The 23,406-nt window shown below is 34.5% G+C and overlaps 1 protein-coding gene across 2 annotated transcripts in view; it reads right to left on the bottom strand.

Annotated features, from left to right (window-relative positions):
* Positions 1-9,154: 9,154 nt before the first annotated feature.
* The window catches only part of LOC144835963 (rho guanine nucleotide exchange factor 10-like), a 104,729-nt gene continuing 90,477 nt past the window's right edge, over positions 9,155-23,406 (bottom strand). For both annotated transcript variants that reach the window (XM_078691105.1, XM_078691106.1), the window contains one exon: positions 9,155-12,615. In XM_078691105.1, the coding sequence (XP_078547231.1) occupies positions 12,260-12,615 (356 nt within the window). In that variant the 3' untranslated portion in view covers positions 9,155-12,259. The remainder of the gene's footprint in view (positions 12,616-23,406) is intronic.

Here is a 23,406-nt window from a genome sequence, read left to right as displayed (position 1 = left end):
GGTAGGCCTTAATTGAGTCTATTACAAAAAATGCGGTACTGCTTCCTTTCCGTGTTTTTGTCCGGCCATACAGTCCACCACCAAAATACGTACGAGTTGAGATGATAAAATTGGTGGTGTCTGCCGCTGTGTTGGTGGTGAGTCTGTGAAGGCCATCTATTGATAGTGCAGGGAGTGTTGGATGTGCGCGCTTCAATAGTGTGTTAACCCGAAGTTTCCGATTTTGCAGTATGACCTGTGCTCAGACGCCAACGGTTGATTAATATTATTTTACAGTAATTGGTCTAATATATTATTTCTCTCATTGGGAGACGACGTTATTTCTGGAAGTATCAAGTGATCGAGGTGGTTATCCGTAGGCCTACTGTTACGCATGTTATTGTTAGTACTCTAGTAACTCGTTCGTCGCTACGTGCATTGATCACTAAATCGATGAATAGGGTCTACATTTAAAAATAGATTTATATACCTGTTCAATACCTTAAATTGATTGGTGGTTGCTTCAGTGACGTTTACATCAAGATTACTGTTATGTAAACCAAGTTATATAAATCTTATTTAATTACATGAGATAACTAATAGTTGTCTCAGTAATTACTAGGACAATGTATTGAGTTTTTATGAAATTGACTCGAGAGTCCCTCAACAACTACAGCAAGGGTATGCATTCTACGCACTTGTGGTGTTCGATGCCAAGAGTGAGTTCGGCAAGTGACAACTATCAATAACAGCTTGGTCACAATACAACGCATAAAGGACGGGAAGCGCACACTATTTATATTGACCAATCATGGCGCGTGAATAGTCCCATGAACTGTCGCGCATTGTTACGTCAACCCAGTAAAGCTTGGTTCCTACCTGAACGCAACGCAGCGACGTAGAACGGAAGTTAACCAATGACTAGCGACAGTTCAAATAATCCATCGCTTGTGCTTGATCAAATCACATATGTTGCGCTTACGCCCTTGTGTTGCGTCCTAGTGTGAATTATGGTGGACTTACTGTACGCACTTGTGCGCGCGCGCGTCCAAATGTCGGAATCAATTAACCAAGCATTGATAACTTCAATCGCCTCCTCCTCTTATGATATTGAGAATGTCAATGATGTTTTTATGAACATGATTTTAAATGTATTTATTTTTAACACATCCAAACGTTTGTGTTTTTTTTGATTGCATAATCGCGGCCAGGTTAATTCTCGATTTTATAATAATCATCATTGTGCCACCTTTTGCTGGATGTGTTTTGCCCGAGTCGTCGTCACAAGTCTAATTACAACAACGATATTATGAAATTCTCTGAAATAGATGAATCTGATGTCGTTAAACTTCGTTTCAACTCATATAGTTATTTCTACATAAGATTGTTTTTAATTCGAATGCAATCATGCATTGTCCTAACGTTTTATTCCTGGTTCAATATTATTTAGGTTATCGTTAGTTATCATTACTTTTCTCATTCATAGTGCAATATTTTGATTGACAAAATATTAATAAATAGATATTTTCTTCATTATAATCGATCCATCACTTAAACGGTTGTGGTGCACTTTTTTTTATCCATAGCTTTATAGTATAATTTGTTTACGTGAGAAAAAATAAGAATGTTTATTATTACTTGTTTTGATAATTTATTTATTAAATGATCCATAGGAAAGCTTTTGGTGTGTACAGCTTTTAATTAATAGTATATTTCTATACGAGTGAGATAAAATACGAAGTCTTATTAATTGATTTATCTATTATATTAAGACATTTGAAAATCGATTTTGAATTACGTAACAATAATATTCATAATTATTCCCTCGATGAGTTTTAATGTTGGATATTAACATAAATAATTATTATTTATTTTTTACAATATTACCGTAACTACTATTACCACCACGCATCACGACGTACAGTAGGCGCAAAATTGGTGGGTGAGATTGACCAATCACGACAGTTCTGTTGTGGGCGCGACTTGCTTCCCGCTAGGACGCAACCCAAGGACGTACTAAGTCGCAACGCAAGCGAATGTACCAATCACAAGCGGCAGTTCGAAAAATCCATCGCTTTTTATTGGTCAATTCGCTTATATACATTGCGGCTTACATTCTTGCGCTGTGTCCTAGTGGGAACCAAGATTCAGTCCTTTGCGTTCAAGTTGGAACCTAGCTTTGCTTACGCCGTCGTACCGAAATTGCAACACGAGAAGTAGACATATTTTAATGCCAAGTTCTAGAATAATTTTATTGTAGATATTATTTCACAACACCTTATCCATAACTCAATACAAAATTGGTCACATTATAATTTTCTTTTATAAAGGCTGAACTTAATTTCAACTCCAGTAACATGCAGCCGTTGCTGCAACAATCGTGTGATCAATACTGACGTAACTTCCGGTTGTGTCATCTGCTGTTTTCTACGTTACGTGTGCAAAATTATATTTTTATACACTAAAGAAAATTGCAATTAGTAAATTCGATTTATGATTTATTATGTTTGACACAAATAGGATTTTTCCCGGTAAATAGTGGTAAAAGTAATCATGAAAACGGAATAAAAATGAGTTTGGATGTGTGTGATGAATGATGACAATATTTTTTATCACGCTGAAATTTTAGTGAATTAGTTTTGTTCGATAAGTTAGTGTTCACCTCTTTGCTTCTCCCTTCATTGGCACTTATCCATTTTTTCTTGTTTGTGGGCCTTGTAAAGTTTGATTAAAAAACAATTTATAAGTTATATTATAACGTACATTTATGGGCTACAAAATGATATCTAATGGGGGGCTAGGCACATCGATTGCAGTGGACTCGGTTCCCGATGTGTATGTACGAAATTGTCCATTTTAGTAGACCTGCGAAGCTAGCCCTTTCATATCATCCGTTAAATGTAAATGGATGACAGCAAAGGAAATCCAGGCGTCGGAAATGCTCGGAACATGCATTGATTTCTGGCATCAAGGAGCCGTTATCTTTCTGGCGTCTCATCGATCGTACGTGAAGACTATTAAAACTCATAAAACACTATTACATATTTATGACTATCTTTCCTTTTCTCTGCTTAAAGCGGCTGTTCATTAATGTATATACACACCGAGGTTCGTAAATCTTTAGCTGGTTTAGTTAGCACCCGGTCAACTCACCAATTGCGCGTGTGATGTAGAGCAGCGCGAGTTTTGCTTTTGATCGGAAGACGGTATAGAAAATACATTAAAACAAAAGCTCTCTATGAATATACGTCAAAACAAGTTGAGCGGCCACTTTAACGGATGATAACCACCGAAATATGTTATGATGAGACAAAATAACAACGTGCTAAGCCCATAGGGATGTTGCGTGGGGCCAATAACAGATAAGAGGCGTCGTACAGAGGTTTAAACGTGATATATGTTTGCCTCTACATATGTTTATATTATTATCGATATTGTTTTCACGCAAGCCATGACGTCATCCACAAGACGCACTTTTGAGGGCCTAATCATTTGCCAGCATTGTCACGACGGGGGTCGTCGAGGGCCGAGGGATTAGAGAACAAACGAGGACCAGTCAGAGGGCAGAATGTTCTGAACTGGTTTGCCAAGATTTTAAAGGTCCTTTAACTCTAAGCTTAGGAAACTTCATATATTACGTCATACGTTTAACGAAGTTGATTGGCTTAAAGGTTGTGTTTATGAACATTTAAAGTATCTGGATATGCCAGAGGTCTTTCCTGACAAGGCTAAATCAAAATTCTCCCTACCGTTTACAGACTTCTAGTTATCCGGCTACTCATGGCCTTATTTTCAGCCTGATTTGCATGATTATCTCATAAAATACATTGTTTAATCCAGCAAGGTCGCCTTCAACTCCCCTGAGGACAAGCCAACCCTCCAAATTTGCCGGGCTGAGGTTGGTCCGGATAACCCAGGTGGTAGTACTCAAAAAAGCCATTAAGGGTCGTTATGGCATGATTAATGACCCCAAAAGATGACAAGTTATCCGGATACTTGCTGTTCGTAAATGGGCCCAAAGTGTAAGATCCTAATTTAATAAATACAAAAACACAAAAAAACGCGGCATGTGTTTAGAATACATGGACACGGTAAGAAGTTTACTCATACACAACCTGATTCATCATCAAAAACAAGAAAATGTTCTTTACGTTCTTTTCGTAATTTACTTGGTTCCATACTACACTCACACAGCTGTACTCTGTACTGTGCGACATATCAACAAAACCGCGAGTTCACTCTCCGGTGGCGGGCGGGCATCCTTCGTCGCTCGTTAAATTTACAAAGTTAATTTCATCCGTAACATTTCAAAAGGCGAGTATCGTAAACGTGGTGAGAATGACTAAGTAGCGGAAACAACGAAGTTAGCACGAATAAACCTGTATTTACTCTACGCATAAATCCTCTTGCCGGTCAAGTATCGATAAATCAATCTGTAAAATTTAAGTCGTTCTATTTTATGAGAGAGCAATACAAGTACAGATATTAATAAAGCGACTTCTGGCGACAAAAAATTGGTGGAGAACAAAGAAGTTGATACGCGCGCGTGTACTGTAAAAACTCTTGAACGCGCGCGACGGGCAGTTATTTGAACGCGCGCGTATTAAACGTGATAGTTTACCATCGGTAAGACTGACAGTGTCTCGTTAATACGAAATATTTTTTTGAAATACTAACACGAAGTTTAACGTCAGAAAAACTTATTTGCATAAATCTATTTGAAAATTCTATTATCTATCTGAAATTTATTTTCGATCAATAAACACCATCGGAATAAGTGACGTCATCACACGGAGATACCCGTCCATCACTTTGAAGTGAAATAATTCGAAACTGAACTGAATACGAAATGATTCAGAGATTGAAAAAGACTGACTGAAATTAATTTCGCACCGATTAATTTTGTTGCAAAAACAGTAACGATTTCTGCGCAATGGCAACTGTCTATTTAAAGTCGATTTAGTTGATTGATAAATGTCAAAGGGGTAAAATGTGTCCATGGAGGGATATTCTATGACGATCTGCTGGACTTTCAGTTTCGTAATAGTAAGAAGGGCGACGCGCGAGTCATTTCATTTGAGGATGGCAAAAAGTGGAACTGTAGTTTGCGGTCAACATGCTTGCTTTTACCAATCCCAAGGTTCGGGTTCGAGCCTTGGCTCTGACACTGTTTTGTCTCAGAAAAGAACTGCATTATCGCGACGTCGTTGGTAGAGTTATACAATCATGCTTTGAGAATTAATGATAACACAGTGTATATTTGCGATTTATCTGCTACCGGGTAAAAACTAAGACGCAACGCAAGGACTATGCTTTCCCCCAAGTCTGTAGTTATTTCGAGGCTTTTCGATGTTTAATTGTCTGAAATAGTAGTAAAAAGTGGTTCACGTATGAAACGCCATATGTGCCAAAATAGTTATCTTTTAACTGATATTGATAAGATATTAATATAAGTCAAAACTCCGTATGAGGCGCAATACAAGCCTGTTGACCAATGAACAGCGACACAGTTCCAATATCCATCGCTTGTGATTGGTCAAATTACTTCGTTGCGTTTACACTCATGCGTTGCGTCCCTACTTTAAATCTTGCTTTTAGTAAGTGTAAATTAATACAATTCGGCAACATTGGCCATGACCCAGAGGAGCGGAAGTCGTATCAGATAAAAACCGGGAACCTACTGGGGATATGGAATACAAGGAAGGCCTACATACTGACATTTTGAACAAAGATGCGGCTCCCGCGTGGCATACGGGTAATTCCCTAGGCAGATGAAGACTACGTATGACCTATAAAAGTGGCACACGAGAACTGTTTCGTATCCACGAGATGATTAACATGTGAAGACACCCTTAGTAATAACTGCAGGCCCTCGCGTCAATTAGTCATTAGGGGCGGGTGTGAACACACTATAAAAGTCACTGGATTGATTCTGATGTGCACCGGATTTCGATCCTCACAGTTCACACGAAGATCAAAGATAAAACATCGAGACGCGTACAACATGACGAGTAAGGTTCAGTTTACACGCAGTAGTATCACCCAGTATATTTCACATCTAGAAATATAACTAGGCCTACGATTCTAAATAAAACAACATTTCAAAAACAAAACCTGAGTTATAAAATGTCTTGATCTACTCAGGCAATCTAAAACTCTGTCTACACTATCAAACTTTATGCGAGTGAGAGTGATGTGCCCATATATGGACATGATGATGTCATATCACTACCATATTTGGGCATATCACTACCATATTTGGGCAAATCACACTTTCATTGTCAAACTATGAATATACTAGTGGAAATGATATAGTTTATATCAATCGAGCAACATACACCATCAACGAAAATATACATCAGTAATGACAATATAAAATTTCCACCGTTCTGTAATGAGACGTTAGATATATCGACCTTACGTAATTATTTTCAAATAAAATCTAAGTTTAAACCAAAATATAATCTATAATGCTAATGAACCCAGTCGGATAGGAACGGAATGCCTGCGGTTGTGATTGGTTAAATTTAACTTTGGTTAGGGTTTATCTGTGGCTGCGACACGATTAGTTGATGCCCCTTAATAGACACCGCGTTGCCTCAATGGGAACTTATGAGCATTCCAATTTGGTTTTCCCAAGGCTAACAGGATGCTGAGCTTCGGCGTTCAAAGGATTTATCTGTGGCTGCGACACGATAAGTTTAACAGACACCGCACGCCCCGGAGAATGTACATAGTACTGTTGGTATTTGTCGCAGCCGCAGCCTTACAAGTTTCCAACTTGGCAAGGCGAGCTCAGTGTCCTGTTGTTAGATTGCCTTAGTTTTCCGAAATGTTGGCATTAACAATATTGTTAAAAATAAATTGATAATCACTAAAGCCACAGACCGTTATTAAGACCTGTTATTATTCCACTGTATTTTAAAACCAAAAAATACACTTGTTATCATTACACGATTACACAACTTCCTCATCAAACAAAACTATATTGTTTTCCTTCAATACTTCCACACGGAAGTAGATTTTGTGGTGATATATCGGATCCACACCATGGTCATTTAACCACAGTCCTCTCTCAGGATATGAAACGTGATAGAATGAGGAATAAAAAAAGGAAATATTTCAAATAATTGGGAGAGAAATAAATATTCGCTGGCCCACTTGGAAGAATATTTATCCGATTGCGTAAGAAGTGGCTAACGGTTAACGCACGGTTTAATTGCGGTGGTATGAAGAGAAATACAATTGACGAAATGAAAGGAAACGGCGAGAGAACGAGTCACAGACCACCCGGTCACAGAAGAAACGCAATATCAGAAATTATATCGTACTTTTAATTTAAATTAAGACTAATTTTTCAAATATTCATACAATTATTCTTTACATTACATTAAAAAGTCACACTTTACAATAATGTTCCTTGTTACCAGTATTAATATTCATTTGAATAAAATTCAGTAAATTCTAAGTTCACTTAAACTAAAGAAAAAATGTACCGGTATTGCTTATAAGGACAATTATAGAATTTTTAAAAAGCCAACAAAAAAGCACCAGCATATACAGCGCCCTCGACGTTTGCACCCAAATGACGTCAGTCGACGCGCGCGTACAAAAGCTGTATGGTTGTTTTTATCAGCCTTTGTACGCGCGCGTGTTTTAACAGACGATTTATACGCGCGCATGCATTCCCGACATTTCCCTTTTGAAACAATGCGTTGTATACATTGGAAGAGATATACACACCGTATATATAATACAATTTTAGTTTTTACATTTCAAAAATATTTACATGTATTTAAGTTTGAATACAAGCGCCCTGTCAAGGTGTTGTCATATATTAAACTACTTTAAGAATACAATTTTATTCAATTATTTTCCTGTCATAAATTTAAATAAAACATTGCATAATTCATCCACTATCGCTATGCATCTATTACCCATAAAATATGCTAATTAATTTACATACAGTACTTGATTTACATACAACACTATAACTTACCTGTTTATATGATTTAGTTAATTTACATATTGACCTTTTGAACATCACATTAAAATATTTTAACTAAATGACCTATGCATTAATTTGAATATATATCACTAACTTAAAATATGCTAATTAATAATAATTTAATATTATTCTGAGTAATTATAGTACCGGTATAAATTTGCTTTAAAACTGCACGGCATATCACCCAATCACATTGCATTACGGAAGCGTTTGAACCAATGTACAAAAAAAATCAAACAAAACAATCCTCAAAATCCATATTATCACAAAAAAAAAATAAATAAAATACATAAAAATAATGCCTCACAGAGAGAGATTCAAAATAAGATTAATCTTATAAAATATTGTTCAAAGAAATGAAAATTGGAATATATTTGGTGCAACTTATTTGTCCTCATCTTTGAAACTCCTGGGTTCAACTCCTATACATGTATCACAGGTATATATAGTATCTCTAGATACACTCAGAGTTGATTTAGAGAAATCAAATAAATTGAATGGACTTGACTCATATGAAATCACAGATAGCCTAAGGTATATACAGTAATGTATTTTGAGAAACTCATAATAATTTTAAGGAAGTAAAGTATATAAGTTTTATATAGTTATTGCTTGCAACTCAAACAAAGACACAATAAAGTAGTAAAACAACCATTAAAAGGAAGCAAAATAGAAGTTTATACAATTTTGAAAACATTATCTTGGATTTGGGAGAAAAATACCTAGAATTATGGGAGAAATACTGCACGAAAAATCATTTCCTAACTTAGGCTTTAAAAAAATGGACTCGTAAAAAGCCAATTATCTCAACCCAAACAATCGGATTGAGACTATGTACTTTTAATTCCTCGCTGGATGTGAGTAATGAAATAATATCTAAAAATACCAACAGCAGGCGATTTGGAACATTTAGTATGAGCTTAATTAAGCCCATCCTGGCTGTAAGTTCTCCACAGACATCCTTGAATATGAATGAGTCAATCTCATAATGAAGAAGATGATGACTTCTAGTGATATCGGTATACATACATGTCTACCTATTTTTATACAATTTGTAAAATATATTTATATATAGTAGGTTGTAAAGCTCTGTTTACACTATCAAACTACTTTGACAAAAAAAAGTGTGATGTGCCAAAATATATATGATAAATGATATATATATATATGATAAAATGATATGCTTAAATATGGTAGTGATATGACATCCATCATGTCCATATATGGCCACATCGCATTTAAAAAAAAGTTTGATAGTGTAGACAGAGATTTAACCAGGTATGTAGGCAAAATACTTGATGCAATGTAGAGTATGATAACTATAGTTATAAGAAAAGTAAAAAATGTCACTTTTTTATTGACCTGTATTTAACCCTTTAACTTACTTATTCATTCCAATTTCATACCAAAACAATTAAAATTGATTGATGTATTGATGTTATTTTGTGACAATTTGGACATTTTTATTAGCAAATTTTAATAACCAATTTTTTCTACCTACAGTACAACCAATTTTAAGGATGAAACTAAGCAACAAAGAGAATTATCCATTTTCTATGATACATAAAAGCATCAGAATAAAATATATTCCATAATTACACCAACCATAGCAACAAATATATTTCCATTATATTGCCGGAGAATACTTCAATGCTTAATATAATGTTTAAAAAAATTCAACCACTAACAAAAAACCAAACATATTTAAAAGGTTTTTGAATAATTTCTAAAGTATGAATCAACACGTGGTTATTGCTACATACTCTAACTGGACAACTGCCAACAACAAACCAGACCTTCAAAACTACACGGGACTTTAGGACGTCTTCCTGGCTTGGGCACACTAATACTTTCTATCCCACTCTAATATATCCTATACTCTGCGGGATATGTGTTTATCTGTGTGAAAGGGGCCTTCATTCAGTAAGTTGTACTAGTTTCTGGATTAATACTACAAACTGGAAACAACCATCAAACATCTTACAAGGCAGCACAGACATTTTTCCTGGCTTGGGTACACTTTTCTTTTCCACTCTCTCACATCCTTCACCCTGCAGGATATGTGTTTATCTGTGTGAAGGGGGATTTAATTAATAAGTTCTACTAGTTTTTGCATTTCTAATATACAAACTGTAAACGGACCGTGCAGACAGCCATTAAAAGCAAGGATTTTAAAACATTCTTCCCGCTAATACGTAAGAGGCTGATTTTTGAACAACAAGCTGTACAAATTTTAGTGTATTGCCATCCTGACATTCTTTCTGGCTTGGGTGGGTACACTATTATATCTAGCCTACTTTCTACGTCTTATATTTATATTTTGGGTGTGAGTGTGTGAAAAGGTAGTATTTTTAACATGGTTTATTTAAAATTGTGAATTTATGCTACTACAACTGGAGCACAGCCAATATTTCTTTAAAAAGTCCTTGAAAACTTCTTCCAAATGAACTATGCAATCTTTTATACATGAATCACTTGTATTAAAAATACTATATTATCTAGTGCATTTGTTGTTGTTTCCCCAACCTAGTTCATAAAATATATATTGTAGTTTTTAAGTTAAAAAACTATAAAATTAAACAAATATCTTAGTGAAATATATTTTTATATCGTCAATGTATTTTTAATGATATTTATAGTAGGTATGGTACGAAAAACTGGAAAAAAACAACCCCCTTAAACTCATTCAGTAGCATGTTTGAAGAATCAACCAGAATCAGAATTGAACAAAGCATTTAGGATTGCAAGGCAAACATGTTACCATAAATCTACACCACCTTCATTACAAACTAAAGCTATGTTGTAAATTTAGTCCACCTTATTAAGAACAAATTTTCCTTAAATTCAATAGACACTGGGTAGACCTTACTGTTAAAACTAAAAACAAATTCTCAGGGTTTTACCATTCAAGAAATGAGAAGAAAGAGAAAGAATATGGGAGGCCGTTGGTATCAACAAATTAATGAAGCCTCTAGTCTAGGCCTTCTAGACGCAGAAAATAGCTGAGATGAAAGCCAAAAAGCTGCATAAAAGTCTCTTCTCTGCCTTAACAAAAAGCATTTATCCAAACAAAAGGCCTGAAATCTATATACATATACTAGTATATGTTTCACCATATACTGTCTCTGTAAGGCTATACCATCGTTATAGTAATTAGTCATATAGGCCTCTCAGCAGTTGCTAATTAACCTAAGCCAGTTGCAGACGGTGAACTTCCTCCAGAAGCTCTCGGAAACTAAATATAACAAGCCGTTCACTGTATCAGTGTCTGGATCATTCACAAAAGATAATAACAAAAAAATAGAAAATCAGTGAATGTAGAAAAATTAGGTTTTTGTTTGTTTATGAGATGAGTAGAAAGAGAAAAAAAAGAAGAAATTATGTTATGTTAGGTTTTCAGTGACTAGGGTGGGTTGCATTGCTGGATGATTGTTATTTTCAGTAATAAAAAACGTGGATGACTGTCAAATATCACTGATTACACTATCAAATTTTATGTGACAAAAATGTGATGTGTACATATATGGACATGCTGATGTCATATCACTACCATATTTAGACATATCACTATCATATTTGGGCACATCACACTTTTTTTTTTATGTCAAACTAGTTTAATAATGTAGAAAAAGCTTTAAATACCAGAATCTAAATATTGCTATCAAATGTTTGCAAAATTCACAACGGAAAATAACAAATTAAGTACTGTATAGTACAGCGGTAATATTAAAACTACTTTTTTTTAAAGACAAGATAAAAGGCAAACGATATTTGTTGCATATAATTATTTAAAATGTAAAATTGATAAACAAATAAAACTAAGAACATACAATACAATTTACAATTGAATGTTGTTATGTAAAATACAGTAATTAGGACGCTTTCGATTTAAACGAACTAGGACTTGTAAATTATGCATTATGTCATTTTACCAAACCGTCACCCATTAAAATCATTTTTTTTTGTGATGACCTTGTACCATCAAATGTTAAAATGTGAATCTCTATGATACGGGGTGAAAGGTCATCATCTAGACTGAGAATCAAGGAAATCGGATGCAATGACGAGCGACGACTAGAAAAAAATTGTCAAAACAAACTCAAGCTGCAAGCTCAGTACTGTACATTAGACATCTGGAGTGTTTAACTTGTCAGATCTAATATCTCAAACCATGACTCAAACTCCATTTCTCTGAGATTACTCGGTCACTCACTCACTCCCACGTACAGAATCAAAAGAAACAAACAAAAGGAAGACAAATTGATAAAACATTCACATCGACACCTGCCATATAAGAAGACCAGCCTCTCCGCTATTACGCGTAAAATTTGGTTGCAAGTACGTGTGACCGTCGCCCCCTGTCAACACTAGAGTGGTCGTGCTCGTGACTCGTGCTGAGACCTGCTCCGTGTTTGAGTCGGGATTATCGCTCACACTTGACGCACCTTCTGATGGGTCCGTACTCATCGAGTCGCTCTTACGGTCGACAGACGGCGATGACATAATTTCGTCGTCAGCGAAGGTTAATGAAAGGTAATCTTGCATCGGTGACATGGGGTATTCTGAATATTTCTGGTTACTTTTTTCACCGTGTGGCGTGCTCACTGGTGTCTTTCGAGGTGCTGGTTCTGTAAGAACAAAAAATGTTTATATTATAAAATTATATCCCTCTCTTTCTACAATAATAGGTATATCTGCCAATCCCTTCTCAAACCTACTTACCACAGCCATCTGCTACTACAGTAAATAACACACCAAATAAGTAAAGTTACTTATGTTATGGTAGAGCATAATACAAAAAAATCAGAAAATATTTGTTACTTCATGGTTTTATTCATAAACAAATTGTTTTGTATGAGCAGCAAAGTTGGACAAACTAATCAAATACAAAACATAAATGACCTACATGTATATTTTATGCACAGAATCCACCATAAGGATGCTCACATGACATGCAATGGGAGCCATGACAGAGGACACGCTAAAGATTCTATACTTACTACAGCTCTGTACTATTTGCATAAAATACAAAAATTCTACAGAAAACCTAGCAAGTAGGGTCAACCGGCTTCGCTACACTGATTAAGTTCACTTTTTGTTTGTTATGTATTGAAATAGTAAATTTCAGAGATACGCAATTTTATAATAATTATGGAAAGATGGAAAGATGTACAGTACTCCCTCTAAAATACGGATTGCGGTTTGAGAATATCTATGATTCTTTTTCAAAAGCAGAGTGCCTTTTCAAGTCAGGTTTAATAGTGTATCAGAAAAAAGAAATTGTTTCAGCTAAACATTACAACATGAGCTTGCTTCTCATGTTGCAAAAGTAAAAGCTAAAACCACCTGTTTATTGATTTATCACATTGAGACTGACCTGGGAATACTGACCTGGGAATACCTTTTGCAATGACCTTGGAAAGTTAGCATTACTCCAGCTGTTGCCATACTATAGTCACTTTCGTTTCTTTTCGTTTTCATCAATAATACCATTCTTAATGTTTTTATAGATGTAATTAATGTCTTTTGCTATATTTTAAATACCAGATTGGTAATTTAATACAGTATACATGTCCCATAGTCCCAATATACATGTTACCACCACAGTACCCCCATCCAAAACCCTCACCCCACCCCTGAAGTCCCTTTTTGAAACTAGAGACAACAGTGCTAGTAAGTATGCCTAGCTCAAATTTCTCCAATCCAAACAATTCCCTGGCCACCATACGCAACCCATGGTCTTCTAGGCCATAGTGCTTACTCTACCCTCACACTTTTATTCTTTTTGGAGAAAAAAACCAATCCTAGCTATGGCTTGGTATGTGTTCTTTTTTGGTTGATTTCGATGAAAAGAACTGCATTGTATGGAAAGTCCAATATAAATATTAGTAAACAAATAGTACAAAGTTCAATGCACTTTTTCCCAATTGGTTTTATTATGATTTTATATCCAGGGCAGGAGTGGTAGGTACTCCTAACAAGTTCTAAGCTATTGTTTGGCTGATTTTGAAGGTGAAAAACAAAGGAAGACAATTTATATAAGTACTATCAAACTTTTATAGCAATTGTTGACTATACTATAGGTAATTCAAATTGATCTATAAGGTCACTTTACCATTGTATAGTAGAAGTCTCAATGTATCTATCACTCTATCCTGTTTCTCTATCTCCTATTAACCCTCCCTCATCCTATCTTTAACCTGTACAATTCTCCCACCACCAGTGGTGTAATGCAGTGAGCATAGGGCCCTGGTTTAGCACTCCTAAGAGGCCCCCCCCCCCCAAATGCTGGGTAGTTGCATTGGGGCTACTCATGCTCTGGTGCCTCTTATGCTCTGGGGCCTCTTATGCTCTGGGGCCACTGAGTTTAGCCAGTAAGCACTCAGTCATAGGCGTTATGCCCACTACCTAACTTTCCCATATCTTCAACCTTCATTTTCTCACTTTCTACCTTTCCTGTCCCTATTTTTAACACCTTTTCCTATATTTACCCTTGATCCCTATCTTGATATATTTTCCCAAAGCCCTCTTTCCAACCTTGTATCCCCTATTGAACCCTAAATTCCTGTAGCCTCTACATCCCTGTAACTTTTTCCCATCAACTTTCTGTTTTTATTTCCTTTTATACTTCAATTCAGTTTGCCCCTATGATCTCTAGACAATAAAATATTTCTATTTATATTATTTTAAATCCATTTTTTCCAACTAGGAGGTCATGTTTTTATTCAAGCTCGCCAAACACAAGATGTTTTTAAATCATCTTGCCAGCATTTATCGTCCTTCCTTGATCATCTTATTCACACCATTTATCATTTGGATCAGATTCAGAAATCTGCTCAGAAATAAATGTTATGAAATAAAATAAATAACATTATTTTGTTGCAAAAAAAGTTTTTGTGTTAGGCTAATTTATGTCACTAAATCGCTTAACAAAATATTTCATTTAGGAATTTCTGTAGACTTTGAAGCAGATGCAATTTAACAACAATGTCTAGCAATTAATTTTACATTTCAAGTAATGCAACTAATCGTGTGACCTTTAAGGTGACCTCAAATCATTTTTTTAGTGGTGGCTAATTATATGCTCTGTGCATTAGTGTTTTCCCAAGACAGAGAGAAGCGATTTCTTGTTGTAAATCAAAGATAACTTAGGTCAGTGTTTGTGAACCATTTTACAAGTTTTATTATACATTTTCTTTTTGTAAATAAATTCAGGAGTTTTTTAACATGATAATTTTTTTGTGTACAAATTATGTTTTTGAAGAAAGCTATGCACAGGTGTGCTTGAAAATGTTCTAATATTATAATGAAGTAGAGAAATGGGCCTAATTATCATTTTTTAACACTGTTTTTAATTCATGCACAGTGACATGATTTTAATCTATCCAACCACAGATTCATAAAAATAATATTTGTTTTCAGCAAGCAAAATATGAAAGAATTCTCTTTTATGACTTCATCCTTGATCCACAATATCCAGACTCATGTAGTTTAATAATTTAATAACAGAAAAATTGCAATACATCTTACAAATCGTCTGCAATTCTGTCCTAGATACTCTATGTATTTACTTAGCACTGAGTCGGTTTTTCTACAAAGTCGTCAGCATCTATAAAATCAAGGGCTCACTGCCGCCGTATCTGATTAGTTGTCATGACAACATATCCTGCTTAGTCTAATCGGAACGCGTCGGCGAGCATTTAGTTGTATATTTATACAACAATCAGAAAATCTTAACGAGCAAACCGGTTAATTTCAATTTACTTGGCAAAGTTGTATCTACACCAGCGTGTTCCTGACACAAGAAATAATATGTTTGTATATATATTGCACATTCATTTCATTAATGGCATGTTTAATGCACTCAAAGGGAATGAATATGTGTTTAATACTAGTTTAACCAAAAGTGCTTTGTAATGGGGGAAACCGGTATATAAATAAATTAAGTCTGCAGAGAGGGAAAACCATAACATAGTATTCTTTCACACCAATCAAGAATTTCCTGAAGGAAAGGGATACTTCCTACAGGAAAACTTTAAAGCTAGTATGTACCGTGTGTGATCACCTTCCCACGATTTTCATTCATTAAGTTGTATAGAACTTGAATGGAAACACTGAAGTAAAGTAACTAAATGAACAGACTGCCATGAGTGGAATGCGTCCATTCATGCCGACCAGGCATTGTAGTTTGTTGAAGTGCCAGTTCCTATGTCTACTGTCCAACGCCGAATGCTCAATAATTATTAATATATCAAGCAACTTGCTTCAAGGTGTAAAGATGTTCTTTTAAGTGCATTTGATAGATGTATCTGATAACACTATGACCCAAAACTATGCTGATGAGGGGGGTCTGAGGGAGAAGGAGGTTGTATCGGGTTAGACCTCACTTTTTCTTTTCCCAAGTGTCCTTTTAAAACTAGAGACCATTGTATGCATACATTTACGCCTAACTAGAAGAGCTTATGACGATTCTTGCCCCTATTTTTGTGGAAAAACAAACTCCCTTGTGAAATTCTGTTCGATGTTCGGTATGTATGTTGCTAGTAAGTACAGTATGATCTTCAGATCTATGTAGCTGGTATATTGTTAACATTGTTGACAGTTGAATTGAAACAATTAAGTGACCCAAGGTTATTGTTTACATCATCAATAAGTTGTTGAACCCAATCGCTGGACAATCAACAGAAGCAGGAGTCTCGTTGAGGATGTAATCCGAAAACACATCCTTCCCATAATGCTCCTCTGAGATCAAACTCAAGAATGGAACTTCAATGTCGCAATCAACCATAAATCCACAGCGGAGGCGCCGTGAATCGTTCTTAGAAAAGACCAATTGTCCCGATTGCTTAAAATCGTTGTTGGCGCGGGAAAGTGTTCGACCATACTTGACCTTCTGGATGTTTCTCTACGTGCATCAGGGGAAATCCCACTGGGCCACATGATCTGTCGGACTTCCTTATACAGTGACATTTTGGTGACAATTTGTCTACGTGGTTACAATTGTACTTTTAATGAGAAGGTAGCGGTTAAATTGTAAGATGCGCTGTCACCTTTTATTGCCTGAAATTGCGAAATAACTTCACACTTATATTTAATATACAACGCATTTTTTTTAAGGGATCATGTCAAAATTATTCTACTGCAGTTACTGCAGTAATGTATGGTTACTTTTTTGTTGTCACATACAGAATGAAATGCATAATAGTGGTTGTTTGTTTGTGGTCATAGACTTAGAGAATATGTCTGTTATGTTGACAAGCAAAAATTAGCCATTTTAACTATTAGAATTTTTATTTCCCTATACAATGTAGTGCGTCAGTAATTGAAATCAGCATCTCATAAAATCATAAAACAAAAAATATGACAAGAAAAGACAAATTATACTATTTTCATAACTTCACCAAAGCAAGAGACTATTTATGAAGTTTGCATAAGTAACGGCTAATTAAAGAGTTGTACAATTAATCGTAATTATGCGGTTTTGTAATTGCGTAAAACGCGAAATATCACATGAGGACATCTAGCTACCTGATTATCATTTTGATACAAGGAAATTGAAATTTTAAATAGAAAGTGAAATCGAAATGAAAATTGTTCCCTATTAGCATAATCTAAGCTCTGATCTACAAGCGAGCAGTAAAGTTACAATACTTAAGTAAGAAACTGTTACTAGATGTACATATAAGGGCATTCAAAATATATGTTTTAATTATAATAAATTATTACATATATATATATTTAATCTTGGATAATCCTTAAGTAATTGATTTAATTTATTCTTGCTTATGCTTTTAAATCTGCTAAATTTGTACTTTTTTTAGAAAAAAAAAAGGTTTATTCTTTAGGGTTCAGAATGGTTTACGAGTGTAAGTAATTACTTAGTGCCTGTATATTTAGCATCAACATCTTGTAAGACAAAAAACTGAACTGACAAATTTAAATTTAAACAGTGTTTAGCAACACAACATAAAATAAACAAAGTATAACATAGAAAAGAACATTAGAAATATACATGTACTAAAGTTGTTTGTTTAAAATGTTATATCCAGCACTCCAACAATTGTATACCTATATAACTACTGTTTCATGAAAATTATTTCAAATTTTTAAGGGTAATATGTAGTGCCATATTTCTGTAAATTTACAGTACTAACATTTTAAGGCTTATAACTTGGAAAGGATCAAATGTAGTCCGCCTAAATTGAACTTGGCCTTCAAGCCAAAATATTTTTATAGTGGTATTTTATTTTTCCTCAAAATGGCAAAAAATCAACATGATCTGGGCTAGGCAGGCATATTTATAATCACTACTGCTAGTCTGACAAGGCCATTTCAGCAAAAAAATAGGGGTGCCCTCGATCCCCCTGGCTACAGGTGGACTGGTACACCTGTACATTATACATTATTAATATACTATATATTACTTTATTATACTATGCACATTACAGTATGTTTAAAAGATTTAATTCTTGCCATATTTACCATACAAGACATTAATTGACCCATAACCTTTGAAGTGATAAAAGTACTTTAAAGGTTAAAATGTTAATAATATTACCACATTTAATTTTTATGTCAGCTTCGTAACTAGGTCATGGTGGTTGAATAGAGCTACATAGCATTTCATTATATCAATGGAAAGTGTGTCATTCTGCTATATGTAAGAATAGCAACTTTGTGAAACAATTTTTGAGATTATGGCGATTTAGTTAAAATCAACAATGGTGTTTTAATCATACTGGCTTTACTACAGTTTGTTATTGTCTGGGTTATAAAGAAAGTATGCCTTTCTACACACATGGATATGGGACGCCACCTGAATTGAAAAGGGTGTCTTTGTTTAAAATGATTTCAGGATCAAAAGACGAAACAAAAGGTGAACACAGCTCCGATTGTGATTTCACTGTCACCATTGTACGGTTTCTAGGACGTTTGACTCCGTATCCTAAATCCACAAATATTTGAAAAATAGGTCCAGTTTAGCGGGTGAAACCTAAGAGGGCGCTATTTCATTTTTATGCTCTACACAGATTGATAATGCATTGGTCAGTTTTTGTCACATAAAGTTTGATAGTGTACTGTAGACAGAGCTTTATTTATGACCTACTAAAATTAGCAACAATATTATCATAGACGTTGGCTGTTGTCTCCAGTCACAAGTTTTCTGAGGTCAACCGGTTTTTAATTAACGCATATATTCATATAATCCACATTATATACAAAGCTGAAACAAAATACAGGTAGAAGCTAGAAATACACATTTAGGATTAAAGTTGAAGCAATCGGAAGTAGACACAACCTGGCCATGTCAACGAATTAAAGTGAAGATAGAATGCAGGCATCCTGTTGTAAAACCTAAGGCATTTGGTACTGATTAACGCCGTTCAAAAGGGGAAAACGCTACTGTGCAGATTAAATGGATGAGACAATGTCATACAAGGAAATAAAGACAAAACTCCTTTCCTGTCCTCAATACATATTATCCGATATTTTAATATGTTTAGCATCTTAAAACTGGGTTAGTAACCTTTACCATGTATTGGTGCCAATAAAAGGTTACAAAATCGTTTTCCGATTTATAGTTGATACATTAAATTCCTAACTTTTTTGAAAGAAAATTAATGTGATATATTACATTACTTCAAGCATAAGTTTTGTATTACCATGAGAAATACTGAAACATCAATGTTGGTATTCATGTGAACACCTGTTGGTAATAGACTCACTGCAATTAACCAGCATTACCTGTAGTTAATACATTATAAGGATTTTCATACTTAAAATATGAAACATGGTAGATATGGCTAATGAACATATGATATATTTCTACTCCTTTGAAGATAGATAGTATGTTTACTCAACCATGCAATTTCAAAGCCTTTTCTGAACAAATTCATTAACAACAGTGCATTATAGTATGGTCTATGCAAATGAGGTAAATCCACTCTATCAAGTTATTACATAGAAACTAACCAGAAAAGGATCTATTGCTATTCCCTATAGGATCACTGTCCAAATTCAAAGCCTTTGCTGAATTAATTCATTGTCACAGTGCACTATAGTATGGTTATTCACTATTAACAAAGACACATTATTTTCAATCGAGTCAATTTCATAGATAACGTAGAAACAAAACAGGACAGAACATATTTCTAATTCCTCAATGGATCTTTGTATGTTTGTAAATTGTCGTTTTAATCCATCATTCTGTTTGGAAAAAAGTTCTTCGACAACCATATCAATACAGTATAATTACGCATCTGAAAATAACACAATAGAAAAACTGTTCCTGCGAGCGGAAAACGCATTTCACTTTTAAAAGTTCAAGAAGTCTAAAATGTACACTTGAGGAATTAATAACTATTATCACTAGTACACCTGGCGTCAATCTGAAACTTTGATATGCCTCTCATGAAAGTTCCTTTCAGTCTTTAGACTAAAATTATGAATTTGTTCTAATTCAATATGTTATTCAAGGATGAACAGCGTGTGTGTACGGCGGTATTTTTAATTTCACTTTGATTTGTTCTATGATAATTTTTCCTTTGTTCCTTGTATTCATGTATATTTCATTCCATAATACAAGAAAATCATTTATCAGTAAACGCTACGCAAGGCAGTATTTACTAATTAGACTAATTTGTATTATAATTTTAACTTTCTTCTTTGAATTATGGACAATTCGTTATGAAATAAAGTTCTCTAGGGCTAAGTGGTCTAATAATATCTAATAATAGTAAGCTGCTAACTTATGTGAAACAGGATCAAGTTTAGCTCTTACCTAATTCTTATGACATGAATGATTTGTTTTGTTAAATAATCTCATAAATTCCATCTAAAATAAACATAATGTGATACTAATCTATAAATGGTTTTTTCTAAATTTATAAACCGCAAAAAAAAAAAAAAAAAAAAAAACTATATATACTATACAAAAGATTGGTTTGGTTTAGCACTTTGTTTTACATGTTTAGGTCATATCACCTCTCCCTCCCTATTTTCAAAATCCCAATTTCACTTTGCGGATAAAAATGTATTAAACAAAAGATAGTATAGTTTAGAACTTTATTTTACACATTTTAGCTAGGCCATACCAAATCCCTCCCTATTTCAAAATCCTTCATCCACCTCTCTTAAGATTTCAATTTATAGATAACAATACACTAAACACTGATGAAGGGCTAGTGTTGCCCGAAAGCTCTGCTAATTTTTCTGGCTGTTTTCATTTATCGTTTTGATTTAGCTTTTTGCTTATTTTATTTTGTATTTCCATTGAGATCCAGCCACTGATAACCACAGCATTGTAATTTTTCAGTAATTTGCCTTTGGATTAATATAATAAACATAAGATATTCAACCTTTTTAAAAACTCACAAAATGCTAATTTTACAGTCAGAGAGCGATAACGTCACTTTCTTTCATTTATTTAAGTTCAATTAGAGTGCTACACATCAATCTCTCGAATGTGATTTCGCACGATGTTTGCCCGTGGGTAAAGACAAGTAAACGATGGATGGCGGATGAAGCCCGCATGATATTATCATCAAAGGATGCCAGCCGCCGATGTGAACTAAATATAAATTAAGAAAGAACTTTTTCTTTTACAAGGAAGAAAAAATATATACAATATTAATACACTGCTAATTATTCAACAGTGGTAAAAATTCACATTTCATCTTTCATCTTTAAAACGGAAAAAAATTGAAAATATCAACAAAACAGTACTACTGTATTTTCATGCTAAAAATGTCTGTCAAAGAGTCTGACTTGACATTTTTAGATTCAAACTTAGAATTCCCTTAACATTTCTAGAGACCTCAAGTATGTTAATAGTCTTGGGTAAAACACATTATGTGGTCTACTAAAAAACCATGACTGACCCTAGCTGTAAACCTGTCAATGTGCCAACATCCACTGAACAAAAATATGCAGTACACAACAAATTTAGGCCCACAGCCAATTACACATCATGCAATCAGTCCCCAGTTAGTCCCAGGGGAAAAACGACTCCCATCCCTGTGTGTTACCCGGTAAAATGCGGTACGCTTGACCTTGGCGAGGTTTTGAACCTCAGCTAGTATTCCTTCCTGTGTATGTTGTATCCGACTAGCAGAGATTGAACATTTGTAATGTTAAACTGTCGTGATGGATATTTAATGTCTCTGATTTATGACATCACAAGCAGTTAGCGCCGTTTTTTGGAGACGTTTCAATTTATATTTGAGTTAAGAGATTGTAATTTGGCTTCAAAATAATATTTAGAGTGAGATAAGCAAATGCTTTGAATTGCTGGGATTAAAAACAATTGTATACAAATACTTGGAAATACATTAATTAGCATAAAGGCATTTAGAGTTGTTTTGACTTGCTTATGTAACATTCTGACATGTTTGTACAATTCATTTTTTTAAAGCTGTGAATAGTGTCAACACTTGTTAAAAATGAATTTCACCCCCATATAGCCAGAGGGCATTTGAGGGTTTGAACAAAACCACTTTTGCCTAAAGTACCCTTTACAATTTAGAGACAAGCAGCGGAACTAATAGGCAATAGGCCTAACCATGGAGTTATATAACTCCATGGCCTAGCCTAGCTAATGTATTTGTAAAATAAGAACTCAATGCCTAGCTTGTGACGTTTTTCCTCCTTTTGTGGAAAAAAACGAACCCCCCCTATAAAAATACTAGCTATGGGCTTGAATTTCATATTGTCTGTAGTATTATATTTCATACAATGCATTTGTAGTTTGATTGTGGATAATAAACAGATTAAATTAGCCCTGTCTACAAAAAAAAGTGTGATGTGCCAAATATAGTAGTGATATGTCCAAATATGGTAGTGGTATGACATCATCATGTCCATACATGGGCACATCACATTTGTTTGTCACATTAAGTTTGATATTGTAGACAGAGCTTTATGCAAAGTATGGAGAAAGTACAATACATAAACTTTCTCTGAAACGCGATTTACACGAATTAATGATTTCACAACATTATGAGGGAATTCTCTCGAGAGCGGAGTATGTACTCTATTACTTCAAAAACATTGTTCCAAGGACAATATGCGGTGCTTAGGGACTAATAAATTATTATTTTAAATGTTTTTTATATTAGTATGTTACGCATATAAGGTCATTATACCCTTAAATGATTTTTTTAAACAAATAGGAGATTGTTTACAGACATCAGAAGTTCAGCAAATATCCCGTCGCAATTTGGATTGTAATTGTAATGTAAAATTGTTGAACATGTTTCTGAAATGGCATTATTATCACCATCATAGGTAGGCTATTGTACCTCTACTCGGTAAAAATGTCTCTTTCAGCAAATAACAGATGAGTGGCCTAGGTAATCCCACTTTAGCCCAGAATTAAAGAGGATAAACTATTAATCCTAAATTATCACATTCCTACCAAG

This window comes from Antedon bifida, chromosome 2 (assembly GCF_963402885.1).
Source record: "Antedon bifida chromosome 2, ecAntBifi1.1, whole genome shotgun sequence".
Taxonomy (NCBI): Eukaryota; Metazoa; Echinodermata; class Crinoidea; order Comatulida; family Antedonidae; genus Antedon; species Antedon bifida.
This window is presented reverse-complemented; position numbering and strand designations above follow the sequence as displayed.